General features: G+C 39.1%; 1 protein-coding gene across 1 annotated transcript in view; it reads right to left on the minus strand.

Moving 5' to 3' along the window:
• LOC122975088 (chemokine-like protein TAFA-5) overlaps window positions 1–23,168 on the minus strand; it is a 98,896-nt gene that overhangs the window by 12,441 nt on the left and 63,287 nt on the right. The window contains exon 3 of the mRNA XM_044343288.1: window positions 6,222–6,349. Within this exon, the coding sequence (XP_044199223.1) occupies window positions 6,222–6,349 (128 nt within the window). The remainder of the gene's footprint in view (window positions 1–6,221; window positions 6,350–23,168) is intronic.

Genomic DNA, 23,168 nt, shown 5'->3' on the forward strand with positions numbered 1-23,168 from the left:
TTATGTTTTGACAGATCTTTCTGGCTGCTATGTATGCAAGTGATTATTCATCATTTTTATGTTCACGTGTTCCTATACGTCACACGTTTTGGCAGGCATCCAGTTTTATGTCCTCAGATAAAACAGAAAGAAAATAAAGTGGTGACTGATGTACATACACTTGAGTGTCCATGTGCATTTTAATGTTTTATTAATACAGTTAAGTGAACTCAAGGAGCTCATTCACAGTCTCAGAGATATGGTTCATGTAAGGAATTCCATTTTCTGTTAGGTCAGTCCTGTAGAGGAGAAACTTGTCACTCTATCAGCGGGACTCTTGTTACTGTTATAAATTATGTACTATAGCTGTAACATTCACAAGTGTACCTCTATTTGATATTTGTCCTTTTCAGCTGCAGTCGTTGAGCGCTGCTAATAAAAGTAACCTCGCTCAAAACATCACTGTCACTGTCAGTAATAAGCAATGTACATATCAATCTTCATATGTTTCTTCTGGAGTTAGGCTTAGAAAAATCCATATTGCATTTTTTTATTGACAGGGACAACATGTACTCTTCAAAGCAGGGTCAGACTAAGATAAATGTGTAGTGTGGCGTGAGGATGGGAGGGGGACACAGAAGAGGAGAGAAAAGTGAGAGATAAGGAGGGAGAAAAAAGAAGCGCAAAATAGTGAGTGAAAGTAAAAAGAGGAAAAGTCTGAAAAGGAGTCAAACAGAGAAAACAAGTATGCGAGGAAGTTATTTTTAAACAGAGGCACATCAAATAGTTACTGCTGAAATGAATGACATTGCTTAGGTTAACGGAAGACGCGCAGCATTCATCTGATCTGCCTCTCAACTTATACTGAGCCATGCTGGCAGCTAAAACAGAAGGTAGAGAAGAGGTCAGTGGTGTCATCCTGAACAACAATCCTACTCTGTTTGACAGAGAAAACACAAACTCTCAAACATTTGACCAATACATGCAAACTGCCTCCTGACATTTGTCCAAAATAGCCCTTTATGGGGCTGTGGGGCTGAGTCAGATTGACTTGGCTTAGTCAAATGCCACTGGGGATATGTCTGTTTGTCTGCATTGATGTTTTCACACAAACACCTGACAGACAGGTCGGACATGTTCATTGGACTGTGCACTGCCAACAGTCAACCTTAGGCAATATTGGGGTGACTGCAGTTTGGACGTAACCTTGAAAAGCCTTAGGGAAGGGGCCATTTGTTCAAAATTAACCAGAGGGAGGGTGAGGGGTAAATTGTTTGTTTTGCTTTTGTCCGTGATTCTCCCTCGAGTCCGCAGATAACAAGAGATTTATGTAATTTTTGCTTTGGAGAATGATGCAGCCCCCCGAATCGGCCTTAACCTTTAATGCATTTTAGGCAATTCTAGGTTACATGCATGGTTGTGAAGTAATGTCTTAAATCTTCCTGATACTCCTCAACTTGCCCAAGATTAAAGGGAGCAGTCACATTAGGCAAGACCATCCATCACATAGATTAATATTTTTAGAAGAATTTTTAAACAATGACCCGGGTCTGCTTGTTGCCAGTTATTAGAATCCTTGACAGTGAAAGCTGCTTAAATACGCACACACACACACACACACACACACTGACTGGCACAGATGAATGCACATAGCTGTCCAGCCATTTGACTAGCTGTCACCAAGCTTAAAGTAGCCAATGAAGCAAGCAAGAAATACCTGTCACGTCCCACATATTGTCAGCATAAGCCGATGAGAGGTACATTGACTGACATCCTAAGCAGGATATGAAATGTACAAGTAGGCCAAAGCGTACAAAGCAACCCTTTGCAGAGAAGTGGGGACACATATTCACAGTTATGAATATGCAAATAGTTGGGGACACGCACCAACAGACATCAGCGAGAGCATGTTAACACACACATAAGAATGCTCGTGCACTGGATCTATTAGCCTTTGAACACTCAGTGACCATTGCATTTGCATACTCAACACCCCTGCTTCCTGTGATGCACAGACACTGGCTCCTATCTGTCAAATATAATACATGGATCCAGCTTTATGTTGCCTATGACTGTGTGTGTGGGCTATCTGCCTGCCCAGATAACAAATTACACTGTAGGTGGAACATGTTACAGCTGTCACCTCAGTCTCTACAGCCAGGTACGTTCAGGTTTGTGTCAGGGCACTGAGGGACGTGCACGACCAGTGCTCGAAGTGGTCCGGCACTCACTGATACGCAGTAATGGCACTTCTACATTTTACTTTTTGGTGTACTGTGATTTTATCTTGTGCATTGGCACTTCTCACAAGCTGCCTATCTGGTGCGTAGCTGTAGGTGAAGGCTTCCTTTTTAGCTGGATAATTCAGTGAATAGCAGTCAATGAATACTGTTTCAAACGTGACTACACAACCAATAAAAATATAAAAATTCTTGTTTCTTGATTCTTGTTTACCGGACGATGATGATAGGTCAGATTTTTTGAGTGGCAGTGCATTTTGCAAATGCCAGATTGTGAGCAGCTTGTCCTCTTTTACTCAGTATACAGCTCGCGCATTGCGCAGAAGCTTACTTTTTGCTAGCTAGCTGCTTTTAATATATGTTAAGATAAAAACCATTGCAAAACAGAGCAGTTTGCTTAAGTTTGTCACAAAAAGACATCGTGTGGACCAGGAGGAAGGGACTACTACTGCACCAGGTTTCTCCTCTCCAAGTAACAACACATACATGGCTGCTAATTCAGCTCTTTCCCCGTCTGCAGCAGCAACAAGCTGTGCTGTTGAAAGACTCTGTTTAACTGTCAGTTGGATAAAAACTGGCATCAGGGCATCGCTGATGACATACAGACTGAACTCTTTCTCCCTGCTCTCCTTTAAAAGAGAACTGACTGAAGCTTTGGACTATAATGAAATAATTTGAGTGTTCAACACCAATAAGCCCCGTCGTCTCCTGCTGTAATCATCAAAAGTAAGCTAATTTACAATTTTGGACTGCAGCAGCCTATTGCCTCTTTCAATATTATTTTTTATTGGGTATAGTTTTTATTGGGTGTACAATTGGATTTTATGCTGATGTTGCTGCGCCTGCCATCTGTGTGTGTGTGTATGTGTGTGTGTGCATGTGTGTGGTTTATGTGGCTGCCATGCAAGGCTATGTTCAGGTGTCATTTTTAACGTTACTGAGCATGTTGGTGCTGGTGTACCTCTATCCATATGCTTGATTAATGATGCTGTTGCATCTGTCAGCTGTGTGTGTGTGTGTGTGTGTGTGTGTGTGTGTGTGTGTGTGTGTATGTGTGTGTGAATATGTGACCGCCGTGCCGGGCTACACAGTGCTGTTAATGTTTGTCTTGGTGCCTCTGATGATGTATAAGGCTTGTATGATTAAACTGTGGTGCTTTCAGGCAAGTATAGCTGTACTGGCCTATTTTGGTTAACATATACGTTTCAGAACCTAATAGTAGTCTATGATAGGTCTTGGACGGGTTAGGCCCACCTGATTTTCTCTGTGCCCACCCACACTGTGATTTCTGCCTACACTGCTGGCCTGTACTCTTTTCTGCCCTTTCCATATCAGGTTCTTTGGGCGATTCATAATGTCCTTAAATAACCTGCATTATCCAGCAGGCACTATATGATGCTCACCAGTTCCCACCTACCTGCTTTTCTCTGTCGGCACACACTAAAGCTAGTGCACATAGTCAATTATTTTTTACTCTTATAATTGAAATGTTTGTCCCCTTGATGAAATAAATTTATGTTGTGAACATCAGTAATATCTCCTAGTATCTTTTGTTCACTGTAGAAGTTCAGAATATAACACTGATGATTTGCTGATACTGGCAGATACACACGCCAAAATGTGAATAATGGGAGTACTGGCACTTGCTTTGTTTCCACTTCAAGCACTGTGCACGACTCACAACACAATAGGAGCAAAGGGGCAGCAGCTGACTGATAACACACCGTACTGTCTGGGTTCAGCATTCAGTGTGTGTATTTGCTATGTATGTGTGTGTATGTATGTCTGTTTGTCTTTCAGCAGGAAGGCATAAACAAGTTAGTCAGCTGATGACTAAATCATGACAGATGCATTAATGAAGCCCCACCGGCCCTCAGTGTTCACCCATTGACATTCACAGATAGGGCAGCTGTGTTGTGTGTGTGTGTGTATGTGTGTGTGTTGTGTAACATCAAATGAAACCTCTTTAATTGCTACAGTATAGACTGCGCATAGCAGGCGGGAGAGCAACAGTGATTACATCTCTTGTAAAGTGGACGGCAGGGTGAAAGCAGTGGGAGGGTGTATGATGTGTGTTAGGTGGGGAAGGGAGGGGGGCGTTGGGGAGGAAGTGGAGAGGAGGATGCTTGGAGAGCTGGAGATAGGGTGGGGAGGACGGGTGGGTGAATGAACGGGCGGCATCTTAGCAAAATACAAGCAGTGGCTCCCCATCTGCTGCGATCATTAACATTAAGAGCGTCCCTAATTCAAGCTAATTGCTGGCGACGAGGAAGTAAACAAGCCGCATAGAGTTTGTGAAGATGAGCTGAAGATGAACAAAGAGGGGGGAGAAGCATTTCCAGGGTGCGTGTGAAGTGAATACTTAACTGGGTTTTCTGTTTTTCGCAATGAACTTGTGGCTGACAGTGTGCAAGCTGGCACAGTACAGTAATATGGCAACAGTTGGATATGGTGCTTAAAGGTCCAATCAAGAATTTGTATCCCCATGTAAATTTCACACATTTCCCATATTGTGTGGTTTATTAATTAAAGTGAGACTGTGCAACATTTGCTGAACAGCAGTCACTGTGGCCACAAGTAGCGATTACAAAATATTGGCACATTGAATTTCCTTTAATTTCCAAAGATTCTATTCTGTAAACTGGTTAAAGCTGCACTAATAAATATTTTTTTATATTACCAAATTAAATGGCTGTATCATGTGAATGAGCAGTGACAAACCAACAGAGAATTATCATCTGACTAAACCCACTGTATGCTACCTGTTTAGCGCCAAACGATAGAAAGACAAAGTCAGAGACTAACATAGTGGAGCAACTGGCAGCCAAAGAGTTATTTTCCAAGAAGATAGTGGTGACCAACAAGTTAGGAAAATAAGTGTTTCCTAACTTGTTTGCCATAGCAACTTTACAGCTTGTTCTGCTGCTCCCCAGTGGCCAAATCAATCAATCAAATCAATTAATACTGCTTTGTTTAAAGACATCTACATCATTAGGTGACCTTACTGTGAGTGAGTGAAATGGGACCACAAGCAGGAAACAACAAATATGTCTCCTGGTGAGGTAAAGTGTATTTACTCCTTGTTTTACATTTGTGATAAAAGCAGTGACATCTACCTGCCACATGCTAAAATATAGTTTAACAGCTAGCACACAAACAGAATAATGACAAAGTAAGCAATCTGACTTAGAATAGCAATATCCATCTAACGTTTGCTAATGTTAGCTAACATTAGCCACCATAAGCTACTGGTCATACCAGACCAAGTTAGCTTGCAGTAGAAAAACACCCTGAGTCATGTTCAATGCCTAAAAATTCTCTCGTTGACGCTTCTTATATGTGAATACTTTCCAGTGTCTTTAGTCCTCTATGATTGTAGACTGAATATTTTTGGGTTATGGACTATTTGTCAGGACAAAACAAGACATTTGAAGCTACACCTTGGGCTTTGGGAAACAGTGATCAACATTTTTCACCAGTTTATAACATTTTATAGACCAAACAACTAATTGATTACTATTATTTATTATAAGTTACTATTAAGTTACTTATGCAATTCTAACTAACTGCACTTTTTACACTGTCAAATATGAAACTGTTTGAGAGTAAAACAAATAAAAACAAATAAGTCAAACTGTAGCCAAGAAACAGTGATTTAAAACAGGCTCTCATACTATGTAAAATGCTGTATATATACCCAGATCAGAATTTTAAGGGGAACTAGTCCTCAACAATATTTCATTATATTGTGCAATGATTCAGCTTGTTAAAATGGTCACTAAACAGTCATGTTTGGTGAACAAAACTGTTAAATCATTTCTGTTTAATTTGCAGTTTGTATTTACATCGCAATTGATTTTTTATGCAAATGCTTCATTTATAGCTCATAGTCATGTTGTTTTCAGTGCCCCTGTTGCAGTAGGTGTAGACACATTTTGCACACACCGACTAGTTTGTGAGTGTTTGTGTAACCTGGGGGGCTAAACGAGAGCCTGAACTCACCGTGGTGGTTTTGACTCGGCCTCCGGGCTGTGTACAGGTCCAGCCAGATTTATTGACTAACAGGTCACAGCCTTCGTCCTCCAAACACGGCACCATCTCACACCACTGCTTTTTCCGAACAATACCAGCTGCAGACAAGATGGAGAGAGAAAAGGCACCATTAGAAAGGTGAGAGAAAATAGGAGGAATAAACAGATGAAGAGAAATGATAGAGAGAGGTGGATGCAGAGATGTAACGATTAAAATAGAGAGAGTGGGTTGAGGGATGATAGATGGAGTAAGACAGATATGGGCAGAGATTTAACACGATGGAAAAATGATGGAAAAGGGGGGATATGAAAAAAATATATGTTGAAATACATATAAATGGAGTGAAAAAGATGGAGGAAAAGATGGAGAGATGCAGAGGGGTGGACTGGAAGAGAGATGACATGCAGGTAGATGAAGAGCAATGAAGTGAAGAGACAATTGTGAGATATGAAAGCAGGGGATGACAGTGAGAGATGAGGGAAAGATGGAGGGAATCAGACAGATGGAGAGAGATGGCGAAAGCTGTGATCAGTCAGGTAAATAAATTCAAACATCACAAATGATATTTAGCAGGTTTACAGCCCTTCTTGCATTCTGCAACATTTCAAACAGGATAAAATATTCTGTAAGCCGTGTACTCAAGCTTCTACCACCAGGGACAATAAATACTCTGCGACACTCAGCGCTGTCTTCGAGATTTTGTCATAACAACATGTTGTAATTTGTACTTTTTTGAGTTATAACCTTGTCTCAACTTGGTCTGTTTTATTCAGTTCAAGACTTCAGTTCATAAGATTTTCCAGAAAAACCCCAGGCTTGAGCATATTACATCCACTTGTTCTGTAGCTCTTCCATTATAGACTGAGCCATAATGATAACAATGATAAATATAGTGACAATGAAATCTGACAGATAAAGAAAGAAATGCTGTAGTTAGTCAATATATTCCTTAACCTCGACTGACTGTTGAGGTTTTAGTGGATAATCTGTACATCTTTTTCTTTTTATGCATGTGTCCCCACATTTTGTCCCTAAAGGAGTCATTACCACTGCCCCACGTTTTTGTTCTCAATGCCAACCTCCACTGTTGGCACAGGGAGGAAGCACACTGCCATAAGAGCTGCTTCTTTTCAACTAGGGTTTATGCACTGAGCTTTACTCTCTCCTCATAGATTCTTGCCCCACTGAAGAAAAGTTCAGACCAATCAGAAGGACTTTCTACTGCAAGCACAATTACATTATTCCTCACTGCCAAACCATGGATGCTACAAGTTGTAATTGCTAGAGCACAAGCAAAATTGATTTGCTCTTTAGAATTGTTGAGTTAGTGTAGAATAATGAGACTAGAAATAAGCCCTTGCTTTTAGATTCTGCAGGACATGATACCAAAACCTGACATTTTGTTGATTTAAGTGCTATATCTGAAATTTGCTCTCCAAAATATCCTGTTATCTCCAGCTATCTACAGGAATCATCACCACCAAACAAAATGAGTCAAGACATGGAGGGAATGTCAGCTTTTTTCATCTTTGTTTCTTGTCTCATTTTTTGTTTTTGTTTTCATTTTAGTGATTTTTTTTTTTACCATGTAAAAATTGCGTAGGGGTTAAGTGCCTTGCCCAAAGAGCATTGATGATTAATGAGCTTGGAGCCTTTTTCTATGTGTTTCTTATTCATTTCCTCTGTGCAGATTTAAACAGTTCCAGTAACAACCACTAGCCCCCAAACCAGTGATTCCCAATTAGGGGTAGGCTCGTCATACCCTAGAGGGTACTTCTGTAGTTGCCAGGGGGTTTGTGGAGAGATTGTGGAGAAGCTCAGTCAATTAATTAAAAATGTCAATGAATAAAAAAAATATAGATACATATCCACATATTTGTCTTTAAGAAGCATATTAACACAAACAGGATTGTAAATTGAATAAAGGTTGATCTTTCGTATAGTATATCTTTAGTATTTAATATATTAGGAGATGCCTCCCAACAACATAAAACAAACAACACAAAATATGTGTTAAAGTACATCACAATTTTAGAGTGAAACACTACAACGCATGAACACAGAAACACATAAAATGATATCCAATACAATCATAAAATATTTCAACCAAAACTATCTTAGGACTCCTTAAACAATCCAGTAGATGTCTAGATCCCAAATAAGTGAAATAAAACAAATAGGACTAATCTAAAACAATGAATCAATGCAACTAACACATATCGATTTTAAAATACCCCAAAACAGTGGCAGCCAGATGAGAGAGCAGACAGATTGTGCTGCAATGATCTGAATTCACAAAGAGAAACCAAATTTTGCCATTTAAGATCAAGTTGCAGAAGGTTGCAGGCAGAGGGTGCAGAATACATAAAAGCTCTTTTACCTAATTTAATGTGGACTTCATGAAAAGTAGTTATCACATTAGCAGAGGAGTTGAAATAGAAAGCTACAAGTAATGGATAAATGGTTAAAATCTCAGCTTCACTATAAGTGGTATTAGAGCAAATGCAAACTTGACCAAACCTCTAGATGATCGTGAACAACTTATAGTCCAACTAAGGTATCAGCAATAGTTTCAACATCCTCCATTACATGAGCAGTCAACCAGTTATGAAAATTCATACATAATATATGCAGTTACCTGTTTTCCATGAGAGGCAATGAGGCAGAATGAGTCATCAAGGAGCATATGCAGAAAAACATCCAAGGCTCACAAATTTACATTAAACCTCTGGCTTTTGAAATAGTGCTGCTGTGATTAATAGCACAGCAGTATTAGACTACATACTGTAATAACGGAAAAAAAGGTGTGACTGAAAATATAAAAACAATCTTCTAGCCATGACATTAGAGGTACCCTGTGGAGTTTTCATCGTAAACAAACATTATTCTTGTAAACAAATATTATTTTGCCCTGAAAAAACTCAACCGGGTTTGTGAAAATTATTGCTGTCTGGGGAAAAAAAAGGACAAAAAGAAAAAGTTTAATTTAAGGGTCATTATGTACGTGGTGTAATGAGGTGCTTTTTGGTGTAATAAGAAACCCCTCTAAAGATAAGGTGTCTAATCACAGCCGCTTGTGTCTCGGGTAGGCTCACAATCTTCATAAATCACACACTACATTAAAAAAAGGATTTAGGAATAAAAACTAACACATGCACCTGAATATGTAAATTAGCAAGACAGAAGAGATGAACTGAGATAGAGGAAGAGAGGGTGAAGACAAAGTAGAGGATAAGGATATCTTGATAACATTCTTGACCATTACAGAATATGGGCAAGATAAAGAAAGAAGTACACACATATTTATGCTCATATTCATATGCATTTATGGATGAAAAATAGGATTCTTTAATGGATAACAGTGAGACCCAGAATGATTTATAGGGCATACATACATCATATTCTTTCGCCATGGCATTCATGGCATGCTAGCTCTCTCATAAAACATGTGGGAATTGTGCTCAGTTCCATATCTATAAATTTGCTCTAAGGGCACCTTCAGCTGCTGTCATAACCTTGCATGTAGATCATCAGCAAGAACTGTACCTAATGCTAATATCTGTTCACCATAAACAATATCTATGTACGTATCAATCAATCCATGAAATATGTATACCTTCTCAAGCACTACATGGCTAAATAATGAGGGAACTAGGAACAATGTGTCAGCACAGTAAACAGTGTAAAGCATTATTATTGTTGAGTGCATTTTGCTGACACACTATCGAGGTTGAATTACTTGGTCCTAACATCATTAGTCTAAAGGCTAGCTGCACACAAACAATCTAAAACATGTGTGACTTTAATATTCTCACTTCAGGGACAAAGTTACATGTGGGGAACAATGCAATTTGAAATAGCTCAAAAATCTGAAAAATATGAGGTGTTATCAGCAATGAATTTTTCTATTAGATCAGCCCTGCTACACAAGCAGCACTATGCTAAGCATGCATGACCCCATTCCACTGCCAGTTCCTGACAGATGCATTTCCAAAACTTACAAGCTCTAGACGTGATGCTATTTACCTATTAAGCCAATCGAGAGATAGAAGATGCTACTCATATCTCCTCTGAATATCCATTGCTATCAAGAAATTAGGGATGCACCAATTTAGCAGTCTTGGCTTAAATACTGACCTTATTAGGCAGACTGGGTACATAATATTGTCTTATTTATCCCAATGAGTTCCATGCTGTGAGGTAACATTATACTAATTTAAAATTTGACAAATAGCAAGAAATGATATCTGATCAGAGCTCAGCTTTGGTAGATACCCTGAGTTTAAGTATCAGGAGAGAAAATGTCGGATCAGTGCATCCCTACCAGAAACACTAAACACCTGTCTGACCTTGAGTTTGCATCCCTAACACCTTCTCTAACTGGCTTGTCTCTACAGGTGTTCCTCAGGGATGCGTTTTAGCTACTCTTCTGTTCTGAGCATACAGTGCACAAATGATGTGCAGTGTAACCTTTTTATGTATCTTGACTATATTGTCCTAATTGGCAGCATGACGCAACCACTCAACCATAACCACTACGGTCAGGGCATTGACAGCCTTGCAACCAAAAGGTCATAAGGTGCTATTGTATGGCAAGAAGACAAAATGAGAGTTGATAGTATAGGTTCAACATATACAATGGACATAAAGAGGCAAGAAGCAGAGCTAAGCGGACTAAACATGAACTTACCTCATCATTTTATGATATGAAAACATCACAGCCAAGAAAAACAACCACTTTTAACGCGGCTAGCAAAATTAGTAGTCATACAACCAAACAACAACCACAATAAGTAATTTTTTGGGAGATCCCATCCATCCTCCCAATTAACATTAAACTGTTGCCTTCAAGTGTCTTAAGTGTCTCTTAAGAACTCCACCCAACACACAGACACACTATGACTCCTCTAGCCCTTGCCTTTTTGCCTTTTAAAGAACTACTTTATCTTTTAAAAATGTGGTCACATATTTATTTATTATTTGTATTGTGTCTTTTGTTTTGATGTGATGTGTGAAGTATGCCAATGCCAAAGACAAATTTCCATTTTATGTAAATCTAAAGGACAAGAAAGCGTTCTGAATCTGCATCCACAACCATGCAGCACTACCTTGGCAGCCGTTAAGTGTAGTGTAAGGGCAAGGATGTATAACAGGGTTGTAAATGGAAAAGGGAAGCAGGAAGGCAGATGAGAAAATTAGAGGACATATTGAAAACACACCATTCACAGAGGTGAATGGAAAATACTTGTCAGATGTAACAGTCCTAATAGAGGTCTAGCAGTGTTCTTGAGAAATCTTTTTTTTTCTTTCTTTTTTGAATTTAATCCATTATTGTGATTTTATCTAATGAATGTTGTCAGCAAGGTCACTAGCGGGTTTTGTTTCACTTCTGAATTACCATCCAGTGAGGTGACCCTCAGCTGATGAAGATGTATAGCGCTGTCTGGTAAATAATAGTAATGAGGGAATGAATGTTGTTACATGCGTGTAAAAGTGCTGTTCTCTGCATGTGTCTTACAGATGTCATTTTAGACAATGAGAACTATAAAACAGCTCCATCTGTGACAACTCCTGTCTCAGTTTTTAACTGAATAACAAAGTTATCAAAGATGTGTCATATAAATTATGTAATATTCAATAATGGAACCACACAGACATCTGAAGTTGAAAGAACTGATTTTCAAGTGACTGAGGGATTATTCATGGAGATTTGCACTACTGACATCTTAAAGTTATAACAATTACCACAAGAACAAATCAATATTTTATATTAGTAATGACCATGCAATTACCCTACACTCTATGAAGTGTCTTAATATTTTTCAGCTCATTGTTTTGGTTTTTCGGCCCACAACTTTACTATTTACTGATTGAATCTCACTGCTCTCTTCAGTACTGCTTTCCAGATGTGGCAGGCAGTTACAAACAACAAATAAACTCTAATAATCTCTACTATTTCAACAAGTTGATAGATTGTCACTGTTGTGTTTACAGCTTGTTGCGCTGCACTTCTGTGACCAAATAATCAGTTAAAGAAAATATTCCAACTCTTGTAATCTGTAATTAAAGGTATTACTACCACTCTAGCTTGATTAGGTGATTGTTAAACTTAACACTTGATTTGGATGATTTTGAAAGGAATACTCAAATGAAAACTGTCATTGTCAGCATGGATGCACAATATTTACAAAGGATTCCATATGTGACCCAGTTTCACAATGAAATATCAAAATCCAAAGAAACTTCTCAGACTATTCCTGCAACATAATCCCCTTATCCACCCATCAGTTTACTTATATATAACACTCACTAAATGACATCTAACTGCTCTAGTGACAAATAGCAGCTGCATACAGTATGTAACCATATTTTGGCAAAGTGTGTGGGACCTTAAAATTCAACCATAACCCCAAAATTCAGAATTGGACACTCTTTGCAACAGTGTGAAAGTATCTTATTATATTTGCTTCACAGATAATAACATTCCAATCTGTTGCAAGTCTACAGTATCTGTACAAACCTAATAAATTAACTTCGATTTTCAACATTTAAAAAAAATAAATGATACATTTGTTTATACCGCATTGCATTTTATTGCCAGATAGTATGACTGAAAATACTGCAGCTTGTATGTCGAATTGCCACCTTACAAACTAAAATGAAGTGTGGAATTATTTATTTATTTCATTTTATTTGCAACTCGTCCAATCACTGTGATTTATCATACAAATGATCAGAAACCATTAAGACACAGCCCTTATCTGTTGGATGCGCATCACTAACTAAACTCATCTCCCAGGAACATCTTCTCTGATAGTGACACTATCTGTTACCATTGGACCATATAACTGCTGTGCTGATGTGAGGGCAGTGGCTTATGTTGAAATTTATAAGATTCAAGGGTGATATGAAATAAAAACATCCCCTAAACACATCCATGCACCCGCACAAGCATGCAAGCGGTCAGGCACAAACACACCAGTGAACACAGGCAGGCTTGGACAGAAAAATACACATACACGAGTTTGATGCTATGTATGTGTAAGGGACAGTTTCATCAGTAGGAGATAAGGAGTAGAGAGGGAGAGAACATTATTACACCCTCCATGGGACACTTATCTTCCCACCAAATGGTAGATCACACTAATGTCAACAGCCAGCATCTTGGCCTAATAAATTCTGTCTAATGCCATGCCAAGCCTGAGATGGCAGGAGAAAGATGAGCTGTGCGTGTGTGTGTGTGTGTTTGAGAGAGAGAGGGCGCACGAGGAAGGAAGGGAAGCAAGACAGATAGTACGAAAGCAAGAAAGACAGAAAGCGGACCTAAAGACAGATCAGATATGGTATAATAAATGCAGTGCAGCACTCTCCAAGAGATGGTGCTAAGATAAGAAGATGTGCTACGATAATTACAAACTGTACAGATCAGATATGGCAAGAGCAGGTAGCAGAATCAGCAATGTGTCAGGGGTTGGTGATCTTGGACACCAGATATGGCTGGACTGCATGTTTATTTAAAAAAATGCAACATTTTCAAAACATTTGAACACATTTATGTAGATGAAAACATGCATGCACACACACAGTTACTGTGCTAAAATTGCTCAGCTTATGTGCAACTTTTTAGCCGCAAACTGTGAAAATCTTGTTATTTATTCCCTATATTTGTTTATTCCAGCTATGCACCAGATCTTTACACGGTTGTGTTTTGTGTCACGCAATCACATTAGTTAGTGTAGTGATGCACAACACTCTGTGTGCCTGTGTGATTCTATGCAGAGACTGTCTGACAGAGGCAAATCAACATCATTCCTGATTCACAATGAGCTGTTTGTAAATTGGAGCTCACGCACGCACACAAACCTCAAACACATAAGCATTCATATGCATTTTTCTCTCTGCTCTTTGTCAATCCGCTGCCACTTCTGCCCACCTTCTCCTCTCTGATGCATCGGCATGCTGCTCAGGCATTTCATGCCCAGTAATGGCGAGTCAAATAGCCTTTTAAGCAAATCCACTGTTTCTTCATTTCACAAAGGAGTGCTATGAATCTGCCAGAATTTTCTCCGTTTGCAGTTCTTCTTAATGTAAGAGTGCATATTTCTCTGTAACACATGAAAGAATGTGCACACATAAAAAAACACACCTGCCCTCTCTATCAGTGGTTGCTTTTCTTGTTAGTGATCTGGAAATTTAAGATCACCTTATTGTTGCACTTGATTTAAATCAGTTTGAATAAGGGTACCAGCTAAGTAATGTAAAAGATACACACCACACACTGTATATTTACCACAGCATTTGCATTGCACATATGAAAACACACCCACAGAGACACACTCTCTCTCTCTCTCTCTCTCACACACACACACACACACACACACACAGTAATCTCTTTGCTGACATGTCAGGCAACAAAGTCAAACAAAAGACGGCTTGAAAAAGCCCAACTGAGTGCCATTAAGACTCCAAGATTTGCTTTCATCATGGAAATCCCCTTCCCATGTCTCCTTTTACAGTGGATCTACTATCTGGATAATTAACTGTACTATCTGACCTGCCGTGGTAGGCAGACGTTCCCTAAACCTGAATCGAGCTGAGCAGGAATTAGGAGGAGGCTCAGCGGAATGTGAGAGAAAAACCCAATGCAAAGAAATAAATCCCTGCGCTTTGTAATTAGCCACCAGCTCTCTATCCTCCTTCCCTCTGCTCTCCGCTCATCTCCTCTCAGCTAATTTCCCCTTGTCTTATTTTCCCCACATCTCTCCCCTCTTTGCAACCACTATTTTCTCTTTTTTGCGCTTTCATGCCTGCCCCCTATTTTTATTCTCTCCCTTCATCTCATCTCTGTTTTTCTCTCTTCACCTCTTTTCCTTCCCATGCATGTTCCTTTCCAGTCTATTGCTTTGCCTGATTTTCATAAGATTATTCCACCCGTTTGGCGGCCTTGATGAGTATCTGCACACTAAAAGCTGTCAAGCCCCTTTTTAAAAAGCCTGAGGTTTTTTGGTGAAGTGCATTTGTGTCCCAAATAGCTCCTCTGCACTCGTGAAACTTCAAGAGGCAGAAATAATGAGATAGCACGCTGACTGACATTTCCAGACCTCAGCCCTGTGTCTGTGCGCACGCATGTATGCATTCGTGGGTGTGTTTTGTGTATGTGTGTGTGCATTAGAGAGAGTCATCTACAAATCTTTTACTACCATACATGCAACATCTACAGCACTGAATATGAGTGCCTTTCTGTATACATCATTGACTGTATACAAAGATGAACGAAGCTTCCTACCGCTGTGCAAAAGTGAAGCCAAAATACCTGCTATCTTGCTTGTGTGACATCATTCGGAGACAGAGTCTGTGCAGTAGAGTGAGTCAGAGGTTTGAGAGCAGCTGTCAATCATAACACCACGCCCCCTTTTTATATCGTCAAATAACTAATTAAAAACAAACTTATCAGCGTGCTTAGACAAACATCAGTGTGATAAGAACTACTTAAAATGACAGAAAGCATCTTTAGGAAAAATGTATTTGATGTGTACTTTGATCTTTTAGTTTGGCTCATGACCCATCTGCTAACAGCGAGGGGGCGGGACTTATGACGCATGCAAACTGTTTTAAAACTGATATTTCAAACACGAAACAGACTTTGTATTGCAAAATGGTCTTCATTTTGAAAAAATAAAGAAAAATGCAACAGAAGCCTTAATTTGATATTAATAACTGCTTCCTCACCATTGTTTGATGTGGTAAATGAACATCTTTAATGGGAAGAGACAATAATGTTTTACAGCTGGGTCCACTTTAATAGACGTGACTGCTCTGAAATTAAAGAAAGATTCTTCGTTTTCAAATTAAAAATTATCTTATTCTGTAACAGATTATTGCTGTTTTTCTTCCCATTATCCATCATTCCTTCATCTTGGCTAAAAACGACCTTCATGTGAATAAAAATGTTTAAAATTGTGCATAGCAGTCTGGTTCATTTCAACAAGATAAACAATTGAAAATCCATTAAAAATGAGTCATTGTACAACATCACTGCAGCTAAGTAGGTCCATTAAAAAAACAACAAACCTTTATGCACTGCAACCTTGCAAAAATGGTTGTTTAATGTGTTTTTTTCAAGAACTTTGAATCAAACTTTTAAAAGGCTTTACACATTAGGATATGTAATTATTACAATTTCAGTCTGTAATACTGTAAAAACTGATGTTGATTTTTGCAGTATATAAAATCACATTTTCCATCTCTTCATTACGAAGTTATTTTGTCTTTATGCTTAATTTAATGTCTTTCTTGAGATTTGGGCATATTTTTGAATTTTGTACTTATTTTATAAAAGAAAATAATGGCTCATTTGAAATCAACTGTGAGACATTAGTATGACAAAATGATGGCTTTTTTCATCCCTCCTCTTTCAATACCACAGTAATATCTTTCAAATGTTATCAGTATGATAAATATACAGTACATATGTTGATTGGGACTTTAATTATGAAAACCTGAGAATCATGCCATAATAAGACTTTTGTTCCTGCATGTCCGAATGTCTACACAGTTGCCACATAGCTGCTTCCAGCTACACCCTCCTTTTCCTGCATACTATTTATGCTAGGTGCCATTGTGGTGCATAACTGGCAGGTTGTGTGGTGTGCCATTGCTCCAGGCTTGTTTTCCTTTGGTGAGTGTACATGTGTGCGCGCTGGCCACCAGGTACTGCTGATATCGTTCATTCGCAGATGTGCTCTGACATTTCCCCACAGCTGAACGCCAACAGCAACCCCTGATTTGTGGGTGTACACATACACACACACAAACACATACACACACACACACACATGCATGTGCATCCACCAGACACACACACACAAAGAGAAGGAGAGCCCAAAGGCTGTGTGAGCCAGAAGAGGAAATGTCAGACTGAACAGGAGTCTGTAGGAAAGAGATCATTTAACACCAGTGTCTACAGAGACACCAGTACATCAGCAGTGAGCGGTAAACCCCTGACATATACACCTGGAAGCAGGTGGCGAACACAGAATTACCTATTGAAAGCCCCACATTTCCCCCGACTGTTTCCATTACATTTCAAACTATAGCCATGGAAGTCTGCTATATTATATATTATTATTAACAGATTAATTAAAAATATATTTAAAGTTGTAAGAAAAATGTCGCTTAGAGTCAAAAAAATGGGTATTTACTACAGAATGCATAGGGGTAAAAGTGACCTTGGGTGGTGTTTTACTGACAAAATATGCAACAATTAGTAATTGATAATTGCAGATGAGGACTCATTCAGTAAATAAGACTGTATAAATGGCCCTGACCTCAAAAGCAGAAAAATGCATGCTTAATCTGTGAGACACAGTGCCCTGACGTGCAACACAGCGCACGGTGTAATAGTCTGTCACGAGTACATGGATATACGCCTACACAACAGATATGCACATATACATATTTACTCACTCTTTCAACCTTTCTCACACATACAAGTAAGCATAAAATTAAGGTTTTGACTCATGCATTTTAGATTAATTTAATAGTAACTACACTTTTTTGAATGAGTAAATTCTGTGTATAGTCAGTACAGTACTGTCAATAGCTTGCATTACAACAGAAGTTATTTTCCCTTTTCCTAAGAACATCTAGTAAGTCTGTCCTCTAGATCAGTGGTTTTCAACCTTTTTCACATCAAGGACCCCTAAACTGACACAAATTAGACCGCAGACCCCGGACTTTGAGAACCACTGATCTAGATGCCCCAAATTCTGAAAAATGTATGACTAACACTACTATTAGCTGTAAGCTAGTTTACAATGTGATAGTGTTCTGGACAAATTTACATCTTCCCTAACACTCATTCACATCAACTATCTGCTGAAGCCTCACTAAGCTAAACTAGCAGTTCAAATGACTCTGAACCATCATCTTGGCATCAGTGAAGGTGGAGACCTGGGGGGGAGACTGACATCACTGTTGTTGCTTTCAGTGTTGGCTGGTAAAAAAAAGATATTTTGGGTCATGCAAGTGAAACGCCAGCTGTTAAAATGGGATTTACACATGTATCTGTGAATTCTGAGACAGGAAGTTACCTTGCTAAACAAAAGACGGTGAACAAAACGCTAAAAAGAAATAATTCTCCTTTTTTGTACTATCTCAGCCTCTTAGTGTTCATTTCAAAGACTGACTGCAGACTGAACTGTTGTCTGACAGAGGCAACTTATGTAAAAAAAAAAAACCCAAAAAACAGTTTGCTCACGCTGCCATTATCAGCAGCTGAGTGAACAAGATGTAAACTATGCAAAGAGCAGGAAAATGTGACATGCAGGGCAGCAGGATAGTATAGCCCTGTCACGATGGGTTATGATGACAGTGCTGTGATCATGATGCAGGCAGCAGTAATGAAGGTGACTATATTGAAGTTGATGATGAATGACATAGTGACATACTTAGAGTAAAGTAGAACATTGCCTTCAGGCTGCAAACAGAAATAAACACACTGATATAATTAGTTAGCACACATATAGTATGCCTTCTGTTAGCTGCTGATATGTGTTTTGAAGTATGAGCAAGGTGTGTGTATGAGTGTGTGTTAATGTGAGTTAATGCATGCTCCTGGATGCATCTTAGCGTCTGTTAATAAAGAGTTTGCACAGCTGGTGGAGACCCAGACCCTCAAGACACCCCTTCTTCTTCCTGGATGTTGATGATTCTTGTCTATTTAGCCTTATTGACCTCTACATCCAAACTAATCCGCCTTAAATTATGCATAACCTTTTACTTGGCAGAGCTCCCCATAAATCTGTTTATTCCCTGTTTGCTCCCTTACAAAGCCTGCTAAACAAATTCCAATTAAGCAAAACAGCAATACAGCATGAATGATAATTCAACTCAGTACAGTCCCCAAAGAAGATAAGAGCATAATCATTGCTGTTATGTGTGAGGCAGCTTATGACAGACTGTTCAGTTTCCCTGGAATCTGGTTAGTGCTTATTATTTTCAGGTCATTTGGTCTTTGTGAACACTTAGCTGTGAGCATGTGTGCATGTATGAATGTTGTTTGTGCATTTGCATACACTTCATGTGTATACATAGGAGTTCATGGCTCTGTTTGGTTATTTTGTGATGTGCGGTGAATGTCGGATCAGAGGAGCGTAACCAAGTGCATCTACTCAAGTACTGTACCTAAGTACATCTTTCAGGAATTTCTAGTTAATGTAAGTAAATAAATTTATTTAAGTAAATTATTTATTTCGCAAGTTGAATACTTCTTTTGTGAAGCAGCAACTGTAAGAAATGTTCAGTTTGCATTAACAGTATGGCAGACTCTGCCACCAACAATAAAAACTAATATATAGAGAGGAGCAATTCAAGTTTTTTTCTGATTATATTTAATGGCTAGTGTAGAAAAAATGCTGATCATAAATAATATCAAGAATGGGGTTTGATTTCATGTATTATAACTTTAAGTTCAGGATCTGAATACTGAATAAAAACTGCAGAGAATTTTGTCCTTGACCAAAACTGCTCACTCACTCTTAATTTCTCTCATTAAATGTGCCAGCTAAATGCCTCAAATGGCATGTAAAATATGTATAGAACATGGCATTTATTATAGATACAAAATTTAAAGCTTCATACTCTGCCTGAAGCTTCTGGTGTCATTTTCATTCTGGCTGCAGGCTGGGCGGTGGGAGCTGGGACGAAGCAGAGTGACTCTGAAAAGTTCTCTGCCTTCAGGTTTATTTTCTTGCCACCAGCTAAGAACTCATTGACTATTCAGCTGGTACAGTGTATGATAATTTAATAATTAGAGCAAGAAAACAAAATTAAATAGTAGTGGAACAATGTTTCGAGCCAAAACACTTCCCCACTCCAGATAATTACCTTGGTAAAAAGAAGCTCACAATGTGTCAGGCACATGATAATCTTAAGCTTTGATTTAGGAAAAAAATAACAGGGGGAGCGATGAATCTAAATGTTATCAGGAAATGTGATAATGGCCAAACAGAAGCTCATCATGCAAAGAGAATTCAAGCGAGTAAGAAAGGTAATACGGTGAGTAATAAAAGAAGAGTTGTTGTACCATTATTAGTGTGTTTATCTTTTGAACTTTTGTACTCACTAGGCTTGCTGCAGTAGTCGGTGTTACACAGTGTTTAGGCATACACCGATTACATTACTTGCCCACCATCATTTTGCTTTTTTTTTATAGAAATAAAACCCATTTAGTTCATTTTATCATATCAGCGTCCACGTTCATCAAATAAAAAACTTGCAGCACAGAGTAGCGGAGTGAGACGTCTGTCCTCCCTCCTGCTCTCTGCCGTAAACACACATAGCTGTTAACGAGCAGCTGCTCTCATGTCTCCCCGGGTCTTGATACTTGTTTTTGACAGAAACTCTCCCGCTCTCTGTCTGCTCAGTCTGCTCAGCCTGCTCTTGGTGCGTCCCTCTCTGGATGGCAGGCGGGTTGCTCTGGTTCTGGTTCTAAGCGGCGGTCGTCCTCTGGCTCATCCCCATGTCTGTGTGCACCGCAGCCCGGCTATATACAGAGGAGAGCTGGTGATCCTGAGCAGCAGCCCGCCATCACTAACTCATAATTAAGGGGAAGATCTAATATTAAAGATCAAAGTAAGTGCTCTACAGATTGAGCCTATTTAGCATCATCAACAAATATCTTATCTTGTAAAATGTCCAGTGTAACCGGTAACACCAGTGTTGTCACAAGTTTATTAGCTGGTGGGAACATTTCCTCACTGTGACATCCCCAGTACTCAGTAAGTATTTTTTTTACACCATAAACCACTGTCTGGATATAGTTATATTCCTTAGAGGACACTTTTCATTTCTTTTGCTAAACTATTGCTTATTGTCTTGTCTGACGGCCTCTGCTCTTTGAACGTATTCTCTTGGTATTTAAAGATTGCAACCACTTTGTTTTATATTTTCAAAGGGACAACAAATTACTTTTCATTTTCCCTAACTGGCTGTGTTGAAGAAAATCACTTTTTCTCAGCATTTCTCAGCACTCTAGTTGTTGTTATTATTATTTGATTTACTTAGTGCTGCCTCTGTGCAGAGTGTGCATTTGCACGCTTCCTTTTCTGGTGATTAATTTTTTTAGAAGGCAATTTTTTCTCTGTAATAACAAAGACTAATCAGGGTTTATTATCCTACATACTTTCAAAATTGCACTTTTTTTTCTCTCTTCAAAAAAGGAGGTTTTCACTAGAGACAGAAGCTGTGTTATTCGTTTCCTTTGACGTTAGATGTTAGCGTGGAAAAGGCCAGAGAAAATGTGTGCTTAAACTTGGAAAGCAGTGCTTTTTTATGCAAAAACTGGAGAAAAAAAAAGATGTGAGAAATAGCAGCAGTTGTCGGGAACATCATTTCAATGGCACACAATTAAGTTGCCTCTTAACACATTGCTTTGTATGTAAAAGAAGCTCTTAATATTGTGTCAAGCATTTAAATAGAGATTTAACTACACTTACAAGTTCATATAATGCCAGTTAGGAACTCAAAGGCAGGGTATTGACTCTGGTATATCCAATATGCACCAGGTGTCCTTCACTCGGCCGCATGTGTGCATTTCAAAGGATAAACGGTCCAAATATATCTGTCCTGGTACTCTGAATTTCCAAGACCTCTCTCCATTAAGTGTGAGCGATAACAGGGCCCCAGCTGTGCTTTCTGCCACCACCACTGTTCCAAAGACAGAGAGAGAGAGAGGTTGAACCAATCCCCCCACCCCCCCAGCGGTCTTGACCCAGTTAAGATGGTTCTGTGACTGATAACCGATGCAGAGGCCGTCAGACAAGCTTTATTGAGACAATAAATGAGCCGGGACTCTAGTTGCACCGCAAGGAACATTAGTTATGTATTTAGAGTACTGCTTGGCTAAGCTCTGTATCCATCCTCCCCTCCTCCTCTCTTCTCTATCCTTTGCGTCTCTTCTTCTAGAAGGCCTATTCTCTGCTCCACTCCTCTCCTCTTCTCTCCGGTGATGTCTGATGTCATTTCCTCCCAACTTTACGAGGCAGCTGCATCGGGAAGCAATCTAGTTCTCACTCCTATACAATTCCTCCACCCCCGCACCCTCACTCCTTGCCAGAAAAGTGCTGAGTTACAGATCAAAATCTGACCAATCTGCCTCTACCCTTGATTCTATCTTTTTTTTTTCTTTTTTCTATATCAAACTGCCAAGTTTAGATTAGCACCAGAACTTTCCCACTCCCATTTTTGATGCATTTTTACCCTACACGGCCTCTGTCATTGTCTCTGTGCTGCAGATGGACCGAGGTAGAGAGGTGAAATGATAACTGGCATGATCCTGGTTTGGACTCCAGTGAAAAAAGCAGGACATATTTGCAGTACCTTACACTTGTTTCCCACCACATTTCATGGGTAAATGTTGTGTTTTGTACTCCACTACATTAATCTGACAGTTGTCATTACTAGTTTCTTTTCAGATTAAGATTTCATATTAAAAACATATGATAAACATAAAATACAACACATTATTAAAGATTAAACAAGTGGTTCCCAATATGTATAAAAAAACAGTGGCTGGTTGGGGCCCCTTATCACTGTTCAGCCAAGTTGTACGGGAGACCCCCTCTTCTTTTCTATCCTAGTGAACTGTTTAATGGTTGACATCCCTAGTATTTACATCATTATACTTTTTTTTTTTTTTTAAGTAAAGGATCTGAACACTTCTTCCACCACTACATATTTGCTGCTTTGATCTCCCAAATTAAATTAACATCATTTCATTCACATTGTTCTCCATTACTGATACAGTTCCTTTGTGCAAGGCACTCGACTTTAAATGGCACTGCACACCATATAACGCCCCGAGGAGAGATGCATATGCAAATGAGGCAACATTGTATGTGCGCGTGTAGGAGGAAT

Source organism: Thunnus albacares, chromosome 23 (genome assembly GCF_914725855.1).
Source record: "Thunnus albacares chromosome 23, fThuAlb1.1, whole genome shotgun sequence".
Classification (NCBI taxonomy): Eukaryota; Metazoa; Chordata; class Actinopteri; order Scombriformes; family Scombridae; genus Thunnus; species Thunnus albacares.